Consider the following 25,374-nt stretch of genomic DNA (forward strand, 5'->3'; position numbering starts at 1 on the left):
TTTGTAACGAAACTGACTTTTATATAAATTATAAACCCATCCAGTTTAAAGCAGTTCAGTTGCAGCTGTGTCACTTAAGTCCGTAGAAGGCTGAGGCGTACATATCTCCTACAGTCATAAATTAACAATAATCAAGGAAGAGAAAGTTCAGATAAGGCTGCAAATACAACAAAAAAAGAATCCCTAAGTTTACTAGCCGTTAAAATAAAGTCATGATTATCAAGGATTGCAAAATATAAATGCAATTTTTGAACAGTTAAAAAGTACAAAAATGATGGACAACACAAACAAGCATTGTACAGTTTGTCCTGTGTGTAGACAAAGCAGAGTAGGAGATTTCCAACCTTTATCTACATCAGACACTGATTTTAAGCCAAGAGGAGTTGAGGAAATCTGTAAAAGGATCGTGGCTCATGATCCCAGTAGTATAAAAGCAGTAATTTTTCAGTCTGTAAACAGTAGTCTTGGTAGCTTCTTCTAGGTATGTTTTTCAATTCATCACCCAAAGAAAATCCGAAACCAACAAAAACAAATCCTAAGAGTGGAAAAAAGGGGAACAGCAGCAATGGGTTATAGCTTGAATTTCTTACCAGGTCCGTGTGGGACATATTCTGGAGGGGAAATGCTCTTTCATAAGAAATATATAATATATTTAACTGTACACAATTTATAGGGGGAGAGAAACTCTCCCTCAACCAAGCCCCCAGTCAGTGAGTACGGAGTCATTTTTGTACACTGTTTCCTCCTAGAGAAACTACAGCTTGGGAAGAGACAGCCTCTGCTTTTAGAAACCACTGGGGAGCCCCAAAGTTCTGTGTTTGCCAAGGTTGTCGTTCCCAGTGGCTGGAAGTGGCAGGAGAGCAGCAGCTGGCACTGAGAACAGTCAGAATTCCCTGTGCTGGAAGTGAGAGAGCCACGGCTCCATCCTGTCCCAGCCCCTGCCTCAGATGACACCAAGTCCCCCCCACAGTTTCAGTTCTGCTCTCAAGGGATGCAGGAAACCATTTTTTAACCCAGCTTCTGCTTTCAGGCACACAGGAGGATTTTAAATGCTTGGTTCTCTTAATCTTAAACCTCACTTACATTGTCACCATTGCTTATTGATACGACTGAGTTCAACCTGGTGTAGCAGCAGAGGAAGGAAACTCCAGCCTGGATCAGCCCTGGGACTGTCCCCTGTGTCACCTTTGCTGTTTTTGTGCAAAGGCCTCTGCGCTCAGGGCAGGGGACAGGGACAGCAGCGGTGCCACTGTGCCCTGACTGGAAGGGCAGTGCCTGTGTCTGGCTCAGGGCTGTTCTGAGCTGCCCCACCCCAGCACTGGGGTGGTTTTCACTCACCCTACACACCTGACAGCATCACCTTCACTCACCGGCCTTGCTTTCATTTAAGGAGCACACCCTCCTTTCAAAAGTGATATTTCTATACAACATGACAGTTCTGTTTCTTTTTTTTTTTTTTTTTTTCTTCCTTTTTTTTTTTTCAGTAGAAGTATTACTATAAAACAGACTTAACACATTTTGGTATTCCTCCAGCCCAGAGCACTTACCAGACATTGTGATTTAACCATCAGGACATCCTTTACAATTTGACAACCTGCAGACATTCTTCTTTCCCTTTCAGGATGGGGCAAAGCCAAACTAAATCCAGCAAGAGCAGCTATGGGACTTTTTTTTTTTTTAATACAGGGGATTTATTAAAAAAATACTCTCATCAACATTCTAGCATTACTAACAAAACAGAGGAGATGACAAAGGCAGTCAAGCTCTCTTCAAACTTTAAATCTAGACTCAGATACCTGTGGCTCTAAACCAGGAGATGAGGAATCTGTTGGGTCTGACCTGTCCCTTGTATTGCAGGTACATGAACTTTTTTTTTTTTTTTGCCTATCAATTTTAGGCTGCATTGCTCTTTGAACATGAAAAAAACCCAGCAGAAATACAGATTCTGTGGGAGCAGATGATATGGTCACACTTTCTAACAGAAAGCTTCATGGGCCAGTGCTTGGATAATCAAAGTTCAACTGCAAGAAGCAAGCAGACAGGTACAAAAAGGATCTCAGCCTCAGACCACAGCGGAAGCAAAAGTTACCTCTGCCAACTTAAAACCAAAGCCAATAGGATTCCATTTCTATTAAAATATTGAAGTCTTAAAGTTTCAGTAATCTAAATACACTTTTTAAAAGTCATGACGTTGCTGTTTGACATTAAACTGACATGATACCAGCGCAGTGTCACACTTCACTGCAGCCATTATTTACAAGGTCTCTCTTTTTGTCTTTTTTTTTTTTTGCTGAAACACCCATTCCCATTCCCATTCCCATCTCTCTCTCTCTCTGAAGTTTGCTCCTCATCACATTTGCAGTTTTTTTCCCGAGTTGTGCACAGACACCTCCTCCCTGGAGGATCCTGCCCCAGCTCCGGATGATTCCCAGCCCACCATGGAGGCCTCACCTCTCCCTGATGGACCAACACATGGAATTCTGGCAGCAGGGACCAGGTGGTTTGCAGACCAAACAGGCAGCTCCAAGCCAGATCAGTTCATCAGAGGTGGCTGAACGTGGACATCTACAATTCCTGCATTTCTAAGGCAAGGACCATACAAAAGTTATGAACACTGTATGGTGATGAAAATATCCTTGGAGATAGATGCTTTACACTGGATTGCTATTGCTGCTTCTAAAGACCATCTCCAGTTGGTTCTAGAGATCAAAAGGGAAGAAAGTGACTTTTCTCCTGTTGCAATATGCTTATGAACATGTATAAAAAGTGGTCAAACCCCAGGAAGGGTCCCTGCTTCTTTTATGTACAATAATTTAAATCAGCTCAATACATCTGTAATACCTAAAAAAATTGTTTCATGATTTTAAGTCCTTCATGCATTATGAGGAAGTTCTGGATTTAAGTGATGGTAGAGTGGATGTTGCTTCTGTCTGGGACTCTGGTGTCACTCCCCTGTGGAGTCTGTCAGGGATGCATTGCTCAAATCTTTAGTTTTTTAATGGTATCAAGTCTCTTTTTCAGCAGCTCTCCAATTTCCTGAACTGAGTGATGGTAACTGCTCTGGACCTTCCCTTGCACAGTCTTTGTAAACTTTTTTTCTTCCTGCAAAGTGCAAAAGAGAAATCACTCACTTCACAGCCAATGTTTAAATCCCCCTTTTAAACCTTCTCCAACATCTCAAGCAGCAGAAGGAAATTCCTGAGGAGCACGGTGTTTGCCCAGGGAATCTCTTACCTGTAAAAGCAGAGTGTCCTTGAGGGACAGCTCTTCAAGTTTTAGTGCAGTCAGAATGATTTCAAGCCCTTTGATATGATCTATTACATTGGAAGTTAATGTCTGGAGTTCAGTTACATAATCCAGGAAATGGGTAAATACAGGTGGCTACAAAAACAAACACAGGTCTTGAATTTATAAACACATATTAATGTCCATTTTATAACTCACTTTGTAATACACAATTCTCTTCTTCCCACCAGTGCTAAGCTGTAATTTAGCTCCCCAGATAAACACTCCCTGCTGAGGAGTTTACTGTGGTACATTCCAGGCAGGAAGGTCAATGACACTCTAAACTGTATTTCTCATTAAAAAACTGTCACATGGTGTCACAGATATGACATGTCACTGATTTTAAACAGCAAGAATTAGCCCCAAGTAACCATTACCCACACCAATATCCACAAGTTTATGAAAACCAGTTCATGTTATCTACCCTGATTTTTCCTTCAGAATCAATAAACTGTGATTAGGGGTGGGGGAAGAGAGAAAGAAACATGGTTTGTACCATTGCTACACTGCTTTCTTTTTTTTTCTTCTTCTTTTTTTGCAGGTTGGATTTAAAAGGTCGGAGGACGCTGTCACAGTAACTCGATACCCACAGGGCAATGGAGATCGTCTGGAAGAAAGGTAAAAATATGTTCTAAGTTCCTTTTAGAGGAGGCTTCTCAACTCATTTTAGTGTTCCTGGTAAAACTCAGCATGATTAAAATGTGCAACAAAATCCCTCATGAGTTCTCTTGATTGTCTGAGATCAAACTTGCACTGTGTTTCAGTCCCAACATTTCTACTCCCAGCACTCCCAAATTTCTAGTGTTCAAAGGAAAAAAAAATACCTCAACAAAGAAGACTAAGTTTTCTAACAGGTTTGGATGAGTTTTCAAGGTGCCATCTCTGACTTCAATCAAATCACCTTTACATTTATTGAACAAGTCTGAAAAGAAAAAAGAAAAATGGCTTACTGAAGGATGAAGGAGCTCACCTTAAATGTGCATTTTCTGTACACCAGGCACCTGAGTGCAGTGTGCAGAACTGTCAGAGCACTGACCACTGAGTCCTCCTCCCCATCTCCTCTGAGTTCTGGCTCATCACCAACATTTCCATGCCCCTGATGAGCCCCCCTGGCCCAAGCACCAGGAGAAGCAGCTGCCCAGGCTGGCAGATAAATGCTCTGAAGGGCACAGCACGTTCTGAGCATGCAGCAGCTTCAGCACACAAGCCAAGGGCAATCCCAGCCTTGTTCTCAAGCTTTCACAGGGTCTGCAGATGCATCACCACAGCCCATCCCTGCAGACACTCCAGAGCCACCCTCACACAGCCAGGAAGCTCTGCCTCAGTGTCTGCTCTTGAGGTACCATTTACCTGTCAGGCGTTCTACTAAAGACTTGAAACTACTCCCTATTCTTTCCTGGATTTCTGCTGAATCTTCTGGAAAAAAAAAAAAAAAAAGAAATTAAAAATGATAAGCTACAACTTCTCTTGTTTTCTGCTTCCAGCAACTCAAGAGGGCGTTTAAATGCAATTTAGTGTCAGTACTCAAAAGTAAATGCAACTGCTTTCAAAGAGGAGCCAGTATTACAGCACCATATACTGTAGAAAAATGAAGACTTACATAAAACATTAAAAGAAGGCACTGGCTCTCAGATAATTTAGTTTCAGACAGAAAATTAACACACAAGTAACAGTTTTGAGTCCATATCCTCCAACACCCAGCAGTTTTCAGACTCAACAGAGCCATGTGGCTCCCTCCCACCACCCACCACAGCAACGTGGTCAAACCCCTGCCCCAAACACTTACCTAAGCCATTGGTATCTAGTTCATAAATATCACTAACAAGATAAAACAAGCTAGTCTGGCACTGACAGCTGCCACTGCTGAAGAAGCCAGCCATTCGGGTAGGAGGAGGGCCAAGGACAGGATACTAGGCAAGAAGCAAAGAAAAAGATAAAGGTGTTGCAGCTTTTCCTCATCCCACCCAGTGCCTGGCACATCTCCCAGTCAGTCACACACACAAACCCAGGGGCAGTTCAATGCACTCTGCAGCCTGCACGATGCGTTCATGGCCAACCTTTGGGGAGAGCTTTTGCCTTGCTGGTACCTGGATTTTTTGTTCTAGAAACTTCTTCCCTGAATCCACCGCTGCTTCCAGCTGCTGCAGCAGGGCTCGGATGGTGTCGATCTTGGAGGAGACACCGTTCTCTGCAGTCTTTTCAGAGTTCTTTGGTTGGATGGTGTGACCGAGGGTCGGGAGTCCGCTCACCAGCCTCAACGTTAAAGAGCGGATTCGCAACCACAGCGTTTCCTCCTCCAGGGAGAGCTTCCGATGCTCCTCAGAAATGTCCCTGGGGAAAGGCACCAAAGCTTTCAGGCAAATGCTCCAGGCACAAAAGCCTACCCAAAGCTCCCCAGTTCTGTATGATGAGGAAGGAGTGGGCAGAAATTCAGAAAAATTAATACCTAACAGAGCAGCACTGCCAGATGCGGTGGATGGTGCTTAAGTCAGCCAGCCCAAGGAACACTGAAATCTGGGAATTGCCCTGGAAGGAATTTCTTTGCTATGTGTGAGGATATTCCTACTCACCTGTCTTTTGGATCCCAGCTAAACAAGACTGTCAGGTCTCTGTTGTCACGCAGATCTTTCCATGGAATGTCATCCTCCTCTGGGCTCAGACTCATGGACTTTATACTTTCTTCTAAACTGGTTGATCTGTAGGTAAGAACAAGCAGCACTAAATCAAACATCTGATCACTGCAAAGAGAAAGCAGCTCACTAACAGATCATGTTCTGTGCACTGCTCAGCTCTTCCCTCTGTCAGGAGTGTGACACACACAGCACTGACAAGGATGTGAAGGGACAGCAAATCAGAATCACAGAGTCCCCAAAGTTGGAGAAGTCCTTTAAGATCACCAAGTCCAACCACCAATCTGGTCACTACTAAACCATGGCCTCAGTGCCCTCCCCCATGTTTTCTGAACACCTCCAGGCATGGTGACTCCACTGCTTCCCTGGGCAGCCCATTCCAACACCTGACAACCCATCCCACACAACGGAACTTTTTAAAACCTCCTCGGTGCAACCCGAGACCATTAAAATCAGAACGAAGCTTTAGGAGCAGAGCTGCAGCTCTGAAATTTCTGCAGGTGCAACTCCCCAGAGGCCCCTCTTGGCCCTTTCCCAGTTTTCCCCTGGCAGGAGCTGTACTCACATATTTGCTTCAAGTAAGAGGTCCAGCAGCATCCGCTCGGTGCGAACCTGCGCGAAGTGAAGGGAGGAGTTCAGGCGGTTCCTGAAGGCGATGAACTCCGGGATCTTCTCGAACGCCCCGTACTTGTAGGCTTGGATGATGTACTCTGAGGTCTGCAACACAACACACACCAGCTCTCCTCAGTGACTTCCCAAATTAGCACCAACCAACGAGGTCACTGCCAAGGAACTGCATTTCTCTGGGTTTTATCAGCCCAGAGGTGCAGGACCTGGCAGATCCTCAATCCCTGGGGAGGAGTTTGTGCTTCTGCTTTCTCCAAGTCACCCAGGCAGTTTTGCTGCTTTGAATTGGGAATGCCCAGCTGCTCCATGGGCAGTGAGGTTTAACAACCAAACCAACACGAAACATCACATTGTTGTCACCACAATGAGAAATGCTTCAAGGGGAAGAGATGCTTTTTTTCCCTTCCTTTTCCTTTCAGATACGTGATTCAAATAATTAAATCATAATTTCATTGTGAGAAATAATTCCAGGCAAAAGAAATATAGCCCAGATTTTCTGGAACTGACTTGGATGTGCATCACATATCACCGCAACATAGATTAAATAAAAATTACTCACACATTTTTTGTTTCTCTTTTTTATTAGAGTTTTAAATACAGTATCACACAGTGTGTACATGGCACGACACAAACACCAAAGAAAATTCTCAGGGTCCATGGGATATTTTGCTTTCTCTCTGATGAAATGCAGCAATACAAGGCAGGCAGCCAATACTTCACTTCAGTCCAAGCAATCTCCAAAAAGAGAGATTTTTTATGATGAAGGAACTCCAGACAAGCAGTGTTTTAATGAAAATATCTAACTGTAGACACAGAGTGAACCATTTCTGGTCCCAGCCATGAGTGATAGCTGAGTTTTTACATCAGAATTACTCCACAACTGAGAAATTCTGGCAAATCAACCATTTTCTTCTGAACAAACTTATGAACTGCACTGAAGATGAAAGGCACCAAAAAAGGCTTCTGCTTAACTGAATTCTATATGGTCCTAACAGGCTCAACCTGACTGGAAGGCTCTGAGAGACCAGAAGGCAACACACACAGATCCAAAATTCCCTTTTTTTTTTTCCCTCCAAACCAAGAAATGTCCTCTAGGGAGTTGTCTTTATTTTTTTTTTTTTTCCCTTAAGTAATTTGGTTATTTGCACTGAATGAAAAAAATACGCCAAATATTCAACAACATACCAACAGCCTTGCAGAGGTGACTGTCAGGGACTATGGGCTTTAATTCAACTGCATCCACGTGGGTTTTAAATCCCCCCAGGACACATTGGAGTGGTTTGCCTGCAGTATCTGGAGAGATTAAAGATGGATGGACACAAGAAAATTAGAGAGATTACTGGTGATTCTGCATAGCTGAAGGAGGACTATCTTGAGGAGGATAAAGTTGCCTTTTTAGTTTTGGCCAAATATAGCAATGCTGCCTTCTCTGTCTCTCCTCCCTGTCCTTGGCATCCTCTCCCAGAGCAGGAATAGTGGCAGGATTGCACAGCAGCCTACACGGCTGTTACTCATGGGATCACTCCGACACAGGATTCACGTCAGGCTGGGAAGTTCAGCAAGTCAGGAGAATGGATTTATCCAAAGCAAGGAGTCTGATTCAGGAGCTCTATTTTTATGCCAGACTTCATTTACATCCCACACTTCCTGCTCCAGGCAGAGTCCCACACACAGCTCTGTGCTGTGACATTCCAGCTAATCTCAGCAGCAACCTAGGGAAGAGCAGGCAGCAGCAGCAATCTGTAAAAAAGGGAACTTTTAAAGGACAGGCACCTTTTAACACTGCAGATGTGAGTGTGGGGCTTGAGTGGGAGCCTGAGCATAACGGGGCAGCCCCAGCAGAACCACAGCAGAACCACAGCAGAACAGAAACTGGGAGCAGATCCTGACCTTGTGACATGATTTATGGCAAGGAATCCTTCTTCATCCTCACTCTTGTCACACCATCATCCTCAGGGAACAGCAGCCTGAACTGAGCCTTCACCTCTTGCAATTCCTGGTTGCAAGAACAGCTTTTGAGGCATTTCCCATCCAAAGGATCTTAAGGAGACAAGCACTGCAAATGTCCAGAGCAGGAGAGATTTGGAGACCCGAGAGCAACATCAGCTCATGGTCCTTTGGCTGCAACACCATCTCCAAAGTATGATGTGAGTGATTCCAGAGTCCCATCCTCATGTTGTCACATGAGGAATTCTGTCCTCCTGCTGCACCACTGCTGGCCTCTTGAAATCCCAACATCTGAAGGTGTAGCAGCAAGGCAACACCTTTTTGGGATTTCTGGAACACGAGTCGTGTTTTCTTGCCAACAGCCACTGGAGACATCCAACTCTTCTCTGCCACATCCACTACATCATTCATGCCAGAGAATAACCTGCTTCCCAAGGGAACCACACCTCAATTACTTCAGATTGTTTTCCATGGAAAGATGATTTCTTGATGCATTACAACACTGTTCCCAAGCAGAGGAATCACATCCAGAAGTTTTTTCAGTTCACTTTTCCACCTGGCACCCAGCAGTCGTGGGTTTCATTCAGGCAGTTGGTTCCAGGGATGTTTTTCATTAATATCCACCAAATGACTTTTAAACAAGACTGAAAAGTTACACCTCAGTAAAAAAAAAGGTGTCTGGATCGAGGGCTTCACTTCCAGGAATCCAAAACTTATTAGCAAGTAGGAAAAAAATGAGCAAGTGAGGGATGCAGAGCAGAGTGAGCTCCCATCCCACTGAACAATCCATGTGCATCCCTCAGGAAAACAGAAAAACTGTGTCAGACACAGCTCACAGGAACTGGGCACAGGGAAATAGGGAAATGGCCATGGGCACCCTGTACACAGGAACACCTGGGCTGCCAACAGAGCAAGCTGCTGCTTCTGAGTGATTTCTGTGTGAGAACCTTTACTGCTCAGTACAGACAATTCCTGTGGTTTTATCTATTGCTGGGACAGTGGGGAGCAAATTGTGTGACTGCAGGGCCTCTGGAGCCAACTTAGCCAGCGGCTGACTGGCAGATTTAAAACTGGGCTGCACCTTTGTTTCTTAGAAAGTAAAAATAATCTTCACCTACCTCTCAACAGTGCCCACCCAGGGTGTGAAATACAAATGCACAGGATATATTCCCACTCAGAATGGGATACTCCCTTTAAAGTGAAGTGCACCCCTGGCCATGCACTGAAAACACACAGCTCCAGTGACTGTAGGATAAAGGATTCATCCTGTGCTATCCCCATCCTGACCCATCATCACTGGCTGCTGTCTTACTTTCCAAAATGCCAAATTTATGACACCAGCATTTATTTCCACAGGACATTCAATTATTGCATAAAATCACCAACATTAATTCAAAAGCAATCATACCTGTTTTATGAGGAGCATTAAAACTGGCTTTAACAGAAAGGAAGCTGAAGCCAAACCTCATGTAACAGCAACTCACAAATCCTTGTAGTAGGAAGTGCAGGTTGAGACAACCTTTGCCACAAAGCTGCACCTACTACTGCTCTTTGTTGTGTTTTAAACCACTGCATTTGCACAAGCCTTGCACAGGGCTTCTCTAAAGCCCTAAAGCTTCTCAAAGACACTTTGCTGTGTGACAAGGTCATGGAGGGGATTTCTTTCAACTTACATCTTTCTGGTTGGAGTGGAAAAACCTGAGTGCAAAGTTGCAGGATTGGGAAGCAGCAGCGTAGTGGCCCAGGGAGCCGGCGTAGCGTGTCAGGAGATAACTGCAACAAACAGCACGAGGCAAACGTCAGCCACTGCCCTGGCAAGCAGCTGCACAGGAGACATCTGGACATTTAACAGCATTAACAGCAAGTTCAGGCTTTTAGTGGAATGAATTCTCAATTTTTTTCAGGCAGTATGTGAGGGCTTGGAGTTCTTTCTTCATGTTAAGGGTGTACGAGCTGCTCAGTGAGAGACCCCCCAATCACACCAGGGTGTGTTGGCTTTCACTGGTGCTCCCAAGCTGGAACACCAAGCTCTGACTGGCAGCCAGCCAGCCATTTCACCAATTTCCTTCAGATTAATTATTAATCTAAAAAAATCCAACACAGCTCAAAATCACAATGGGGGAAGATACCCTAGAGAAAGGGGGAGCATGCAGTGGACGTGCCTCCCAAAATCCCCAGAACACTTTTGCACAACAGCACCCAAAAATGTGACAATGTGCTGAATTCTGGGTGGCAGGGGGTGCTGCAGCTGCCAGGATGGGTTGATGAGGAGTGAGTGATTGTGATTATTCTCAGTATGTACCACCCACCCGATGGTGTCGTGCTGGATGTGCTTGGCGTCCAGGCTGGAGTAGAGCTCCGAGACGGGCTCGAAGGCGCCGAGCCTGCAGTAGATCCGGATGAGCAGCAGCTTAAACTGAGCATTGGAGGGACTGTGAGACAGCCCCTCCTCCAAGAGAGTCAGGCACTGCCACACAGCTGCCTCTTCACCTGGTGACAGACACAGCACGGGCAGGTGTGAGCAGGGACAGCACTGGCACGATTCCCCGGGCCCGCGTTACAGCAGGCTCAGAGCGCTGCCAGGGATTGCAGGGTGCCCAAATAACAGCAGCTCCAGCACTCCAGCTGCTCCCTGAGGGAGTGCTGGGGGAAAAAATCCCTCCCAGGGAATATCTAGCTCACATCTGCACAGAGCACACTGCAGGCAAAGTGACCTTTCCTGATGAATCCTGGGCTGTTTGGGAATTCCAGCTTGCACATTGCAAAAGAGGCAGGAATTCAAGAGCCCCCATCCACCTTCCTGCCAGAAACCTGACCATGGATTTATAGTCAGGTTAAAGACTAAATCTTCCTTGGGAAATACAAGGGTGTAACAGATAACAACATGGCAGGGCAGGAATATACATGTGGACACCCAGGAATATACACTGGACACTGTGGGATAAGAGACTAACACAAGGAGCAGGGGTGGAGTACAGGCAAATTTAATTGAGGGAACAGGTCCCAGCAAGTCTAGAAACAAGGGATCCAAAAGACAAAGTATGTCAGGAAGAGAAAGAAACGCTCTCAAAACACTTCTGGTATCAGAAAGGAGTTGTCAGCAGAACTCGTGCCAAGGGAGAGAAAAAAGGAATTAATCAGAAAAATTAATCTGTTTATAGAGATCAGTGAGATGCAGGGCAAACACCAGCTGATCAGAGGGACTACTGAAATACCTCATATTGAAAAAAATAAAACAACTCAGGAAGCTCCAGGCCTAACAAGCCATGCCAGGCACCCACTGGCCACAGGGACACAATCTCCCTGTCCCAGCCTCCCACAGAGATACTGGAGCAAGGCACAGTTTTGGAAACATACCTTCCAGCCACAGATCAAGCAGCAGGTGAACTGCAAGCAGGCAGTAATAATCTGAAAACTGCAATTCAGTTTTCAAACAAGATTTCCCTAAAATGAGAAAAAAAAAACCAGTTACCCTTGAATTACTAAGACTAATTACTAATTGCTGCTAGCTGATCTCACAGTCGGGGTTACTGAGTGGCACCACGATCAGAGAGCACATTTTAATTTATAAAATCAGAATTGTCTTAAAATCCAAACAACTTCACACATCACTGAGTGCCTTTGGGGCACTTCAAACATTGACATCTGCTGGAAGAACTGACTCCCACAGCTGCAAGATTTACAAATTAATAACTCCTGACCACAAATGTGTCCTACGCGCTTCAGTGAGAAAACCTGGCTTTGCTTAAAAGCACAGGCCATCCTGCAAAGTACAAACAGACCATCTGAACTACCCTGGAAAGCTTCATTTATCTTTAAGATACATGGCTGAAAAGAAAAACAAATTAAAGGAACCACAATTCAGGGAAGGTGAAGAGTAGAACCAGAAAGGAGAAAGCCGAGTTTTATCAGCATCACAGATTTTCCTCACCAAACTCCAACCCGTGGTGGTATCTGAGCATCAGCTCCCGCACCACTGCCAGCTTCTGCTTCTTCTCCATGGCGTGGTAGATGCCCAGCAGCCTGGAGAGCTGCACCACACACAGGTGCTGCTGCAGGGCCTTGATGTCACCTGGCAGAGCCACCTCGTTCTCGGCCGCCGCCGCCAGCGGGATCACGTCCAGCAGCTGCCGGATGAACTGCAAGAGAAACCCCGGTGTGGCACAGACAGGTTCTGTGGAAAACCCTTTCCTCAGGACCTTTTCTCCTGAGAGGCCAAGAAGCCTCAGAAAGGAAATGTGAACAAGGATTATCTGCTGCTGTGGAATGCAACAGGTGCATCTTTGATTGGTCTCCTGTGGTTGTTTTTAATTAGTGGCCAGTCACAGCCCAGCTGTCTTGGACTCTCTGGTCAGTCACAAGATTTTATTATCATTCAATCCCTTCTATTCCTTGCTAGCCTTCTGATGAAATCCTTTCTTCTATTCTTTTAGTATAGTTTTAATATATAATTTTCTTTTAATATAATATATATATCCTAAAATAATAAATCAGCCTTCTGAACCACGGAGTCAAGATTCTCATCTCTTCCCTTGTCCTGGGACCCCTGCAAACACCACCACACCCATGGCAAAGGCTGCAGGGTTGCACCAAATGATGGGGAAGCAGCATTTCCTCCCTCCAATCAAACCAAAAAAAGGCAAGGTGGGAACATCCATGTTGATATCACACTGAATCCGTGGTTCAAGAACGGCCTTCGAGATTTTCTTTTGAGTTGCTTGAGGTTTTATTAAGTTTCATCAAACAGATGGAGGGAAGAAAAATCAAGAGGCAGGTTTCCAATTCATTGATACACCAGGGAGTTCAAGCACCTGTTAACTCTTGTGGTAGTAAGAGATGCAATTAAAATAATTAGTTACTGACAGGCTTCTCAGCACACTTCCAGCAATGATGGTTTTGCACTGTTACATTTTCCCTCAGCTCTGAAGTAATGTGCAGTTCTCAGTGAGGTCATCGACTCTGATTAATGACTCCTTTTTGCAATTAAGCTGTAAGAAAAGCAGCTTCTCATTGTTTGATTTTAATGGGAGACAAAAGACTCCTCACAATACACAGGGCTGGGCAGCAGCTTCTTGCTCTAAAACCCAACATTGTCTGCAAACTGAAACCTGCATTACAGCCAATGAATTGGTTTTACTACACTTGGTATTGACATAGAAGAACTGCATCAAATGCAAGCCTGAGGCAAAAAGCTCAGGAGCAGCACCAGGCACAACACACACCAATTCCAGTTTTCCCAAAGAATTTGATGAATGCTGTGTTGACAGATCTCCTCAGTCTGAAACTCTGCCAAGCTGAGCAAGGTCAACCACACCACTGGCTCTACTGTCCAATTTACACCTCCAGGAAGTCAAGGCTGGTGTCCTGACCATTATTTCTGGGCTATCTCACATGTCAGTGGCCCACAAGATCATGATCTCAGCTACTGAAGTGGAACTCTCTTGTCAAACCTCCTCAGCTCCTCGTGTCCTTGACCAAGCTAAAGTGCTGCAGACGCTGCTTCAGGGACAACCAGAGCACCACCCAATACATCAGTTTGACACAATATACATTCCAGAATATATTCAGTAAAATCAGCAGCAGTTTTAAGGCCAGACAGAGAATTTTGAAGTCAGAGTCATGGTTTCACAAGCACTGTGACAAAACTGAAGTCTGAACTGTTATTAAATGTAATTCTTCCACTCCTGGTTTTGAATTTGCTCCCTGGAAAGTTGGGATGAAACCTGTTCAGTACCTCAGGGTTCCCTTACAATGGAATCACCATTTCCAGGACCAGGAGTTCAGTATCCTCCTGGCCACATCTCTGGCCAGGGGGCTAAAACCACACCTCTAAACATAAAACATCAGCAACATCCACCCCTGCCAGAGCCACTGCTCCCATCAGCAGTGGGGCTGTGAGAAGAGCTGGCATCAGGAATCAAAAAATACTTCAATAAACCAAGAGAACTTCGCTACCTATGCTTTGTTTACCAACATTTTATCCCCAGGCTCTGGCTGATCCCGGATTCTCTGCCCTCCCCAGCGCTGATCCCTGGGCACAATGGCTCAGACAAACACTGGGGTGAGTGACAGAATTCCCAGCTGCTGAAGTCACTCCAGGCTGCTCATGACTCTGCACAAATGGGCTTTTCAGAGAAACTCTTTTTCCAGAGAGCTGTTTCAGAAAGAGATTCTGGAAAAAACTGCCATAGGTGTGTCCATGACCCCTGGAATGGGGTCACTGTGTCCCTTTGGCACTGCCAGAGCCAAGCAAAGCATCTGTGACATCCCTGCATGGGATCAGGGGGCAGCTTCTTCCCATTAAACACAAACTTTGAGCTCAAAGCACCCTGACACCTTGAAAAATGGCAATAAAAAAACCAAAGGAACACCAGATCTGAGACTCTGCAGGATCAAACTTAAGCTTTAAACCTCCAGTAAAAATCCTCTGAGTGAAACTTCTCAAGTGTTCAGATGCTCATGATATTTTCTACAGCACAAAGAGCTCTCTGAATTTCAAGCAGAAAGTAAAAATTTGATGTTTCCAGTCTTTTAATATGATCCACAGGTATTTTAAGATAAAGGGATCAGAGTGCAAACAACCACTGCAGTTCCTGCCACCACTTCTTGATTATTTCCTTACCTTTGTGTACTGGCTGGGTGGGAGGAGATCCACAAACACTTTGAGATCAGTAAAACAGCAGGGCTTGTCCCCAAATTTTTTGAAGTACTGGAACATTAGTTCTTCTGGATCACCTAGGAAAAAGGCCAGGTCACCTTTTTAACACCCTCCAGTAGAAGTGAAATCTGTAAAATCACTACAAGAAATCTTTGTTCATGATCACAGAGTGATTTAGAAAGCAGAGAGCTGCACTAGTGCAGATTTTAACAGAGCCCCAACGTTTCTGGTAACCAAGGACACATTAAAAAAAGCCCAAGAGCTTCATTCAAGCTCCTTTAGCAGATAAGAGCTCAGCAACCCAGGCAGGCACACGCAGCCTCCACTTATCTCACTGTGGCTTCTTTTGGGATGGAAAAATAAAAGGAATTAGGAAATAGCACAGATGTTGCTCTAATCACATTCCCTTTCATTGATTCCCTAAATGCCATTTTGTGATGCAGGTTTTTAAAAGGCAAAACCTGCCTTTGTTGCTATAAAAACTTAAATCAAAACCCACCCAGAGATTCCAGCACTAACAGCAAGACTTTCCACTAAGAACACAGTGTCAGTGTCTTGATGCTCCTAAATCCCTGAGGTCCTTTTGAAAACCTCCCTGCTGGCTTTTCCAATCCCTGGAGTAACCTGAAAATACCTTCCTGCCTTCAAAGTTCATCTTCCAACGCTTTTAAAATTCTTTATATACACAACAACAGGTTACCTTTTCCTGGTGAAACCTGTCTTTAACTCAGTGATTTAGCAGCAAGTTTGTGCTCTGAGCAGAGCTGAACTCCTGCCCAGGAGGGCTCTTACCCAGCTTGTGCTCATCGTTGCAGCCCCGGTGCCGCAGGCGCCTGATCAGCTCCAGCTTGGCCAAGTAGGGTCCCCGCAGCGGCCGGGAGCTCTTGGACTCCTCTGAGATCCTCTCCTCGATGAAATTCACGGCCTGCTCGATGGAGCAGTGCACCTCTCCCTCCAGAGAGCTGCAACCACACAGACAAAAGGTTCTTGGGGAGGTCCTGCTGGTAACAAACACTCAGCATGCTCCCGGACAGGGAAATGAGGGATTCCGCAACTCGGTCACCACAGGGAACACGAGCTGGAAGATGTACAAACTACATCCTGAACTATTCCCAGCCTCCAGATAAAAGCAGGGAAAACACACCAAACAAAGCAGGGAAAACCCACCATTTGGGCTCTGACCTCAAGAAGTCACTCTAATATTGAATATATGAACCCAAACAATTTGCTGTAGCAAAAAGGGAAAACAAATCCACAGCAAAATTCTCAACTTACTGCTCTTCCTCTGCTGGAGGCGTCCAGGATTCATCAATGAGTTGAAACACTGAATCAAAGTAAGTTATATAAAACTGCCAATCATCTGAGCTGAAACAAAAATCAGGCACAGGGCAAAATTTAGGGAACCACCAGAACAATTAACAGCTAAAGCTACATTTCTTGCCAAAGCTGAATTAAGGAATAACACATAATCATATTACAGAAAAAAATTCAATTCTAATAACAAAATTCTTTCCCCTTGATAAGGTCTCACATCTTAGGAACACCATCATCCTGAATTTCTGGAAACATATTAAGCAAAACCATTTCAATTCCAAAGTGAGGCAAGCTATGAACTCTCCTCCTGAAATTCACATTCCAGTCAGAGCTCAGCAATATCCCCACAAAACGTGAAGGCAGAAGTTTCTGTTCTGCATTTAACTTATATCTAAGATGAAAGCACAGCTAAATCCAAAAGCAAACACCACATCTCTCCTGACAGTTCTGAGACAGATTTGATCACACTGGAATGTTCTGTCTCCTGATGCATCTGCTCCATGCATTAAATACATTTCCCACGATGAAGTCTGGCCAAATGGGAGAAATTTAAATGTAGAAAATTTAATGTAAATCATGGACAGGACGAGAACTGCCAAGTCAGGGTTAGACAATCAGCACAGACCTCAGAAATAAGGAGGTAAACAACCTTTTATTGCATGAATGTGTTGCTAAATTCTACTTATAAAAAGCAGCAACTCCAGCCCTGACCCTGACTCCCCTGCGACCTTCACCACGCCTGGCTTTGGAGTGCAATCTTTGGAAAAGCCTCCCAATATTCTCCAATTTTCACCACAAAAGCCACCAAACGAGGCCGTTCCCAAACAAGCAGGGGATTTTGTTGCATGTCTTTTGCAGGAGTGCAGGAATCCTCTCTCACTTTTTGAGCAGCAGCCTCCTGGCCAGCGCGTTGCACTCGGGCCACCGGTGCAGCTTCTTGTACATGGCCATGCACTTGTTCTCGCGGCTCTGCAGCTCGCTCGTCAGCTTCTCTGCACCAAAACACAGGCAAAGCTCAGCTCAGCCCTGCTCACACCTCCTTCTGCCAGCCCAGCACCAAACCACCAGGTCTAACAACGGCAGCAGCCCTCAGAAAGATTTCCCATGGAAGCCTCCACAAGTGCATTTTAATCTTCAGGTAAACTCCTCTAAAATGCAGATATTGAAGACTTTTCAATTTTGAAGATGGCAGCTACGACCAAGAACACGATCCGAATTTACCACTGCAAAGCTCAGCCCTGAGTAGTGTTTAAATACCATAAACAAAGTAGGTAAAACCAGGCTGCACAAACACCTCCAGAGTTTACACTCAGGTTAAAATTGGTGCTAAGTCAGGCTTCCTAAAATTTGATTTTTGGAAGCAGTGGACAAGTTCTGAAGTAAAGGGGAACTGCTGTATTCTCCACACAGCTCTGATTTATGACAGAATAAATTACCTCCAAGTTTTCCCCTCACAACATCTAAAGCTTCCTTGTACTTCTCCAAACGTTCCAGGATCATGTAGTACAGCTCCACCTTAAAAGAGAAATTAAACTGCAATCAAATTTGCCAGGAAGAACACACCCAGGTGTGCCAAAAGAGAAAATAGGGGATACCAGGCCTGCAGAGCTATCTTTAGTATCCCAAAGGGTGCAAGACTCAAATTTAGGTCTTTTTTTCCATTCTTAGTCCTCAGGTTTTTCCTGGGGCCTCCCAGAGAGCAAAGCACTTCATCAGTCAAATCAAACACCAAAAACTGCCTCAGGGACAGGATTCTGAGGCTCTGTTAACCCCCTACTTTTGGTTTTCCTTCTGTCCCCTACATTCACATTTAATTCCAAAACATTTTTTATTATTTTAAACTTTTCCAAGGTAATCAAGTTCCCTTAACAGCGCATTCCTTGTCTCAACAAAGCTCAAACCAAGCCTTACCTCAGCCTCAGCTTCAATCTTGTCCTCTTTCACCATTTTTTCCACCATTCTTTCAGCAAGTGGCAAAAACATTGTCTTGGAGAGGTTTTCATCCTGTGCTGAGATAGACTAAGAAAGAGAGGGATTATTGTAACAGTTCAGCAGCTTTCTGTGACATCCCACCCACTGCTCTTTTCACTTTAAAAAGAGGGGAAAAAAAACCCAACCCAGGTGTTCCAATCCCCCCCCCCAGCCACCTGTTTGGAGCTGCCATCTGTGACCTGAGAGTGCAACTGCTCTGGCAAAAGGCAGCAATAGAATTGCTGCTGCACAGAAAAGCTCATTTTGGATCAGATCAACCAGAGCCCTGCACGTCTGAGCACACAAACCTCGTGGTAAAAACACGGAGCCAGAACGTTTTTGTGTTTTACACAGCACAGGGTTTTAGAGGATGTGATTAAAACCCTCCAAGCTTATTTTTGTTTGATTTTATGTCTGATTTTCAGTGGCCAAATGTGCTGTCTCAACCAGCAGCAGCACAGCTGATCTGTGCCTATTCCTGCAGACTTGCTGCTAATTCCAGAGCTCTCATTTATTCCCTCCAAGAGCTTTTATAACCTCGTTAAAGAGGAACAATTCTGACTGAGAAACTGCAGATAGCTGAGGATTTATTCATTATCTCAGCCAAAAGGACAGGTGGATAGTAGTACAGATGAGAGAATAATTCAAGTTGTATGAAGGTGGTAAGGCAACAGTTAAATTGGTTTATAAAAACACCTCAGAGTTTATTTTGGACCAGAACAATAATGCTACTTAAGGAGGGCCCAGTCTTTCTCCCAGCATCACAAAGAAACAGCTCAAACCCACATTTTACCCAAAATCATCATGTTTTCCCTCAGAACATTCCTGCACCAGCACTGCAGTCAGGAAAAAAAAAAAAACCCAAAAAACAAACCCAACACTGCACACACCTGCATGATCAGGCTCATCACAGACCAAAAATAATATGGATTTTTGGGAACAATCTTATAAAGTGCCATTCCAGCCTGAAAAACAGCAAACACAAGTTTCATCATCCCTGAAACAGATTCATTGCTCAGATCTTGTGATGGGAGGGGATTTGCACATGGAGGACTCTCCCCACCCGTGAGCTCTTCCCTCCCAACACACATCCCTGAGGAATCCAGAGGGTGGAAATGTGGAAATGTTTCCAGGGACTCTGTGGAGCTCTGGCCAGAGCAGCAGCGAGCACTGACTGCCCACACAGCTGGAACTGGGAACTCCAGGAGGAAGCAGGTTTGCTCTTGGGGAATGAGGGGATTTCTCCAGAGCTGCAGGACACAGCAAAGCCAGGAACTGCCCTTCAGCTCTCACTTCACGCCCACTGACAGCCCCAAATTTGGGGTCACCTCCACGTGCAAAGCAGGGGGAGCAGAGGTTGAGCAGAGAACTTGGTTGGATCAAAGCAGAGCCAAAGAATTCCTGATTTTCCCTAACGTTAACAGCTATTCCCACAATTCCCTCACAGTGCCTGTGTGTAACCAAGGACAAGACTTTTACCCCTACAGAATCTGTAATTAATTTCAAGAAACTACACACAATATTCTACCTCCACAGCTGGACTTCTGTCCCAATTCCCTGACTGCAGTTGGCATTTTCCAGGATTTTCAGCTGGAATACCCCAGAGGACTCTGGGGTTTATTTTCATTCCCTAATCAGACACCATCACATCCCTAAATCCAACAGCAAAGGCCAACATCCCACCCTGACAATGTGATATTGATCATGATGATTTGATTCAATTGATATTGAGAGTAATTTAATGAGCTCCACATTTTTATGTCACTTCAGACATACAAAAGGTCACATCAATGTTAATTATTGTTATCTGAGGCATTCACTCCACTCATGATGGTGATCTATCACACACAAAGGTTGGGCTGCACCATGAGGTTTCTCATTTCAGGTTCACCATCACTCCTTCTTAGCTATTTCAGCCAAACCTGTCCCAGCAGGAACAAGAGGGAGTTTAGCACTTATTTCTTGGCTCTCTGTGGGTTTTTTTTACACAGAAGAGTGAGCACAGAGGCCTTGAGAACCATCTTCCATTTACAGGCATTCTCCAGGCACCTAATTTGGGAGGGATGAAAACAAAACCAACCAGTGTGGCACCGTGCTGCCAGCTGACAGGGGATATTTCAAGTGCTTTTTAGTTTTTCCTCACTGAATGCCATCAATACAAGTTGTATTTTAGATACTCAGAAAGAGCATGGGGAGGATTTATGTTCCTAAAGTTAACAGAGAACTGAGGCCAGAGTCAAATGTGAAAACATGGATCAGAAGTTCTGCTTAGATGTGCCTATTCCAGAATTCCTGTATTTTGTACTGCAGCTACAAACCCACAGATCAGTAAAAGACACAGCCTTAAATTAACAAAACTTTTGTCTCAGACAACCCACCTCCAAAAACTGAGCTTCAAACCTCTCCATAAAAACCAACCAAGAGTTTAACTTCTGCATTTACCCAGCTCAGCTTTTTTGGAAGATTACTCATAACACATAAATGACAGTAAAAGACAACGAAAAATGCACTTTAAACCATCCAGAACACACATTTTTGGTCATACCTGTTGCATTTTCTTGTATTCTCCAACCCTGGCATAGGCCATGAAGAGGTGGGAGTGATATTCCTCACTGTTGGGGACCTTCTTCACAGCTGCCTCATAAAGTTTAGTCACCAGCTCAGCTAAACCAAAATCAGACGCTAAAGTTAAGGCCAACTTAGGAATACTTTAAAGCACAGCTCCCTAAAGAGCAGCAGGGATTCTCTGAACAGCAACTAATTCAATTTATCAGCCCCAAAATGCTGCTCTGTCCCCTGGGCACTGCAAACATCAGGAAAGTGGTTAAAAAACTCTAAATAAACCTCAAAAGAGACTTAAATCAAAATAGAGTTCAACAGCAGCAACTGAACTGCTCAGGAGAATTTTAGGTCTACTTTTAAAGTAGGTTTTTTCTCTATTTTTGAGGATTAAAATGAATGAAGGTTTCTCCTGCTGGCAGAATTGCTGCTCCATGTGAATCATGTATCAAAACAAACACTTTCAGAGCCTAAAAGCCAATTAATTATTCTTATCACAGGTTTACTCACATTAATCATATCCTGCTATTTTCCAATTGCCTATATCAGAACTCTGAACAATTGATTCACACTCAACTTTTTAATAACAGGTCTACCATGACAAAATACTTCTGCTACATGCAAAACTTTCTTACATTTTGTACAACATGCAAAACTTTCTTACACTTTCATTCTTCCATAGTCTTTTTCCTTACACAAACAACTGTAGCTCAGAGTAGAAACAGAAAAACAAATGAAATTTGTCTTTCACACAGTTTATACATCCCTGACACAAGTATAAAAAGCATTTATTTACAATTTTCTTGCAGGACCAAAAGTGGAAGTGCCTCACACCCACCAGTTCCTGAGTTAGAGCTGAAAGTTACAAAGCTCAGCTTAGTGGAAGCTGTTGACAATCACAGAGAGGCTCTTGTCATTCACAGGGGTTTATGCTGAACTCAAAAATACACAAAAAATGTTGGTGCTACTCACCAAATGATGCTTTAACTCCACAAACACACACACAAAAATCAACTGGGAGAGCATAAGCAATTCTCTCCTGCAGACTGATGCAAACACCCTTTTATGAAGCTGTTTCACCCCTTGATCATTTCTCCAGCAGTCCAACAATAAATTTGGTGCTACCACCCACCAAACTCCTCAATGAACATTGGTACCACCACATCCCCAAGAAGCTGCCAGAAACAACAACTGTTCAAGCTGCAGAAAGGCAGGACAGGAGGGCTGGCATCTTTCAGGAGAGCACAGGAAACTTTCCTCCATCCCTCCAACGCTGACGATTCAGTACTTTGAAAATACAAATCACTGTGAGGAACCTGATGTGGCCAAACTGGGAGGTCAGGATTTCCCTCCTGTTTTTCACCACTTTCCTGAGGCCTTTCATCACACCCTGTAGGATTTGCAATCTCTGTCACCCTACTGATAACAAATCCCTGTAGTTTCACTAAGAGAAGTGAACTCCCAGGCTGCTGGATCATTATCTTGGGACCTGCCACACAATTGTGTTCATAAGAAGTTCAAATGAGGATTCTTTTGCTTTATGAAGATTACTCCAGCCTTACAGGCACAACCTCAGTTCTGAGCCTCTTAACAGTCTCTCAATACACAAATCCTGAATTTTACAAGTTTCCCACCAAACTGTGGGGGGGGCACAAACCCTGTGGAAGAACACAAAGAGAGATTTCTGGGAGAGGAACAAACTCACGTCTGTGCATTTCCCGGTACAGAATGGTCAGTGCTTGCAAGGAATTGTCATCTGTGGGCTCAAGTGCTGCTACTTCCTGTGCCAGGGCATAGGCTTCATCCTGCTTGCCAGTCCTCTGCAAGCCAATGGCCTTCAGCACCTGTGGGCACAACACAGGCAGCTCTCACAGACACAGTTTGCATCTGGAAACCCTCTCACTCCTGCTGGGAGCAGCCCAATCACCTCATTCCCTCTGCACAGCTCCAGGATTGATCAAGTTTTGGCTGGAGAGGAAAACCCCCAAATGCAACAGCATCAAAGAGGGGATCTGACTTCTTGATAAATGTTGAGGTTGCCCCGAGGCATCATCACATGGGTTTCCCTACCTGGAGGCTGCAAACTGGCAATTTTCCTTAGTTTTCTCTCTAACTGGCCAGAGGGAAGTGACATAAATGAGATTCAGGTCAATGACACTCTCTGCAGCTTGGGAAGCTTTCAAAATGTAGAAGTGGAGTGAAGTGCAGAGAGGGAAACCCCCAGGGAAATGAGAAAAGCAGAAAGAGAGTAACACATTCAGGAAAGGGAGGAACAGAACCCTTTCCCTCAATAGGGAAGGTGGTGAACAAGCAAAAGAGCAAATGCCTCCAAAATCCTGGAATCCTGGAGTGCTTTGGGTTGGAAGGGACCTTAAAATCATCCAGCTCCACACCCTGCCATGGGCAGGGACACTTCCATGGACCAAAATGCTCCAAACTGGCCCTGAACAATTCCAGGAGCATCCACAGCTCCTCTGGGACACCTGCTCACCCTGGGATGTTTTCCTCAGCCATTCCCTCCCAAGGAGATGCTCTGATCCAAACTCCTGCAGATGGGTGTCCCAAGCCCAGGGCTCCAAGAGGCATTTTTAAAAGCCCAGCCCACCTGCCAAGGTCACTCGGAGCGGTGCTGACAATCAGCCCAGGTGGAACCAAATCTCCAGTCCCTATCAGGTCATTTTCAGACAAACAAGATGCAGGTGGGCTGGAACAGAGAATTCCAGAGGGCTCAGAAACCACTGTGGAAGCTCCCAGAGAAAGGGACAGTGGCACACCCTGAGATTCAGGCAGAATGAGCTCAGTGCCCCCCAGCCCCACTCACCTTGGCACAGTGAAGGTCCTTGTGCTTTTTGAGCAGTTTATCTGCTTGCTGGATTGCCATTTTATTATTGCCATTATCGAGATAATCTGCAGAGGAAGAGCACACACAAAATCGCACCAGAACACCAAGGCCATTCTGGAAAGCCACCTCCAACTTTACCATGGAGCATCTGCTGTCACACCAGCAGCAAAAACCACATTTTCCCTGTGCAGCTCCTCCTAAGCCAAACATTCAGGAAACTGTCGTTTCAGGGGATGAAGGATTCATCTCGTTGTACTGGTTTTAGTCACTCGAACAAACAAGCTTTTGTAATTACTCCACACAGATCATTACAGCAACAAAAGAGAGCCATAATGGAGAGGATTCTGCAGAAACCGCTCTTTGCTGGCAGTGCAGCTCCAGTGCTTCAGCAGGAAAAGTAGAAATTAATTTGGTGTGTCTTTGGGAGACCTTCAATGACTTTTAACAGGCAGGAGGTTAGAAACCAATCACACACACACCAGCAAAGTGGGAAACACTTGTCCACAGCATCCACACCTCAGGCTGAGCAAACCTGTCCCCCTGGAGTGCCACCACCCTTCCCCCAGACTGGTTCTGAAGGCACAACTGTGGAGCATCAGTATTTCCTAGGGGGATATCCCAGTATCTCCAGACCATTTTCTCCTTTTCTAGCTCAGAATTACAATTTTCAGATTATTACAAAATTACAAACAAGCAGTTTTAGGCCAAGACACGACCCCTATGTGCTCCCCTTCCTTCAAAAATCCCTCCTCCCTCAGCAAACCCAGCTTTGGAAGGGGCTGCTCACACTGCTCTGGCCTCTCTCCTGCCAGATAACTTCAATTACACCACACACCTTTTTTCCTCATCAAACCTCTCATTCTCATCATAAACCAGAACTCTCTTACTGAGGGGTGATCCTTGGCAATCCTCAGCACAAACTGTGCATCTATTCTCATTTACAGACTTCTGTTAAACAGTTCCCACATTTGCTCCTGTGGCCAGGTGGATGCTGTGTAATTAAAGCAGAGTTAATTGGGCTCCTGAGCCCAGCCACAGCAAACCTCTCACGAGGCAGCCCTTCCACACTCACCAAAATAAACACTGTGGCATGAAATCCAGTTTGAAGCCGCCAATTATTCAACTTAGGAAAACCTCTGGGTCACCTCTGACATGAAAACTTTGGGGATTTCTCAGAGAAGAGGTTTCAAAGGTGTGGAACAGCACATCAGAGGCTTCTTGCTTTAAGGCTCTGTCACCCAGTTTAGTGACACACAAATTATCCCCCAGGCTGAGCTGCCTGACTGGGATTAACAGCTGTGCCAAGAACATCTCAGCTTTGGGTGTTCCAAAGTAAATCAAATAACCCTCAAACCTCCCTAAAACGCAGCAGAACGAAGGGACTGCATTTTCCTAACCAGTCAGGATGTTGGAAGTCAAAGCAGCTCCCAAAGGAAATGAAGCTAAATGAAAATAAACTTCAGCCTATGCTAGCTCATAGGTGGGGATGTTCAAGGGCTGGAAATGAAACACCTGAACCTTCAGGTGAAGGGAGAACAAGT

At 44.8% G+C, this 25,374-nt stretch overlaps 1 protein-coding gene across 1 annotated transcript in view; it reads right to left on the minus strand.

Moving 5' to 3' along the window:
• The window catches only part of NAA25 (N-alpha-acetyltransferase 25, NatB auxiliary subunit), a 26,660-nt gene continuing 1,286 nt past the window's right edge, over positions 1-25,374 (minus strand). The window contains exons 2-24 of the mRNA XM_071445167.1: positions 23,813-23,898; positions 22,697-22,835; positions 20,978-21,096; positions 19,323-19,397; positions 18,373-18,480; positions 17,898-17,976; positions 17,342-17,453; positions 16,423-16,512; positions 15,940-16,109; positions 15,112-15,224; positions 12,421-12,628; positions 11,847-11,933; positions 10,799-10,979; positions 10,163-10,262; positions 6,481-6,632; positions 5,856-5,981; positions 5,373-5,616; positions 5,072-5,195; positions 4,636-4,701; positions 4,110-4,207; positions 3,782-3,892; positions 3,235-3,381; positions 1-3,102 (exon numbers count right to left, since the gene is read on the minus strand). Of these exons, the coding sequence (XP_071301268.1) occupies positions 2,980-3,102; positions 3,235-3,381; positions 3,782-3,892; positions 4,110-4,207; positions 4,636-4,701; positions 5,072-5,195; positions 5,373-5,616; positions 5,856-5,981; positions 6,481-6,632; positions 10,163-10,262; positions 10,799-10,979; positions 11,847-11,933; positions 12,421-12,628; positions 15,112-15,224; positions 15,940-16,109; positions 16,423-16,512; positions 17,342-17,453; positions 17,898-17,976; positions 18,373-18,480; positions 19,323-19,397; positions 20,978-21,096; positions 22,697-22,835; positions 23,813-23,898 (2,858 nt within the window). The 3' untranslated portion in view covers positions 1-2,979. The remainder of the gene's footprint in view (positions 3,103-3,234; positions 3,382-3,781; positions 3,893-4,109; positions 4,208-4,635; positions 4,702-5,071; positions 5,196-5,372; positions 5,617-5,855; positions 5,982-6,480; positions 6,633-10,162; positions 10,263-10,798; positions 10,980-11,846; positions 11,934-12,420; positions 12,629-15,111; positions 15,225-15,939; positions 16,110-16,422; positions 16,513-17,341; positions 17,454-17,897; positions 17,977-18,372; positions 18,481-19,322; positions 19,398-20,977; positions 21,097-22,696; positions 22,836-23,812; positions 23,899-25,374) is intronic.

This window comes from Agelaius tricolor, unplaced genomic scaffold, assembly GCF_023055355.1.
Source record: "Agelaius tricolor isolate 1412-34295 unplaced genomic scaffold, bAgeTri1.0.p SCAF_20, whole genome shotgun sequence".
NCBI classification, from domain to species: Eukaryota; Metazoa; Chordata; class Aves; order Passeriformes; family Icteridae; genus Agelaius; species Agelaius tricolor.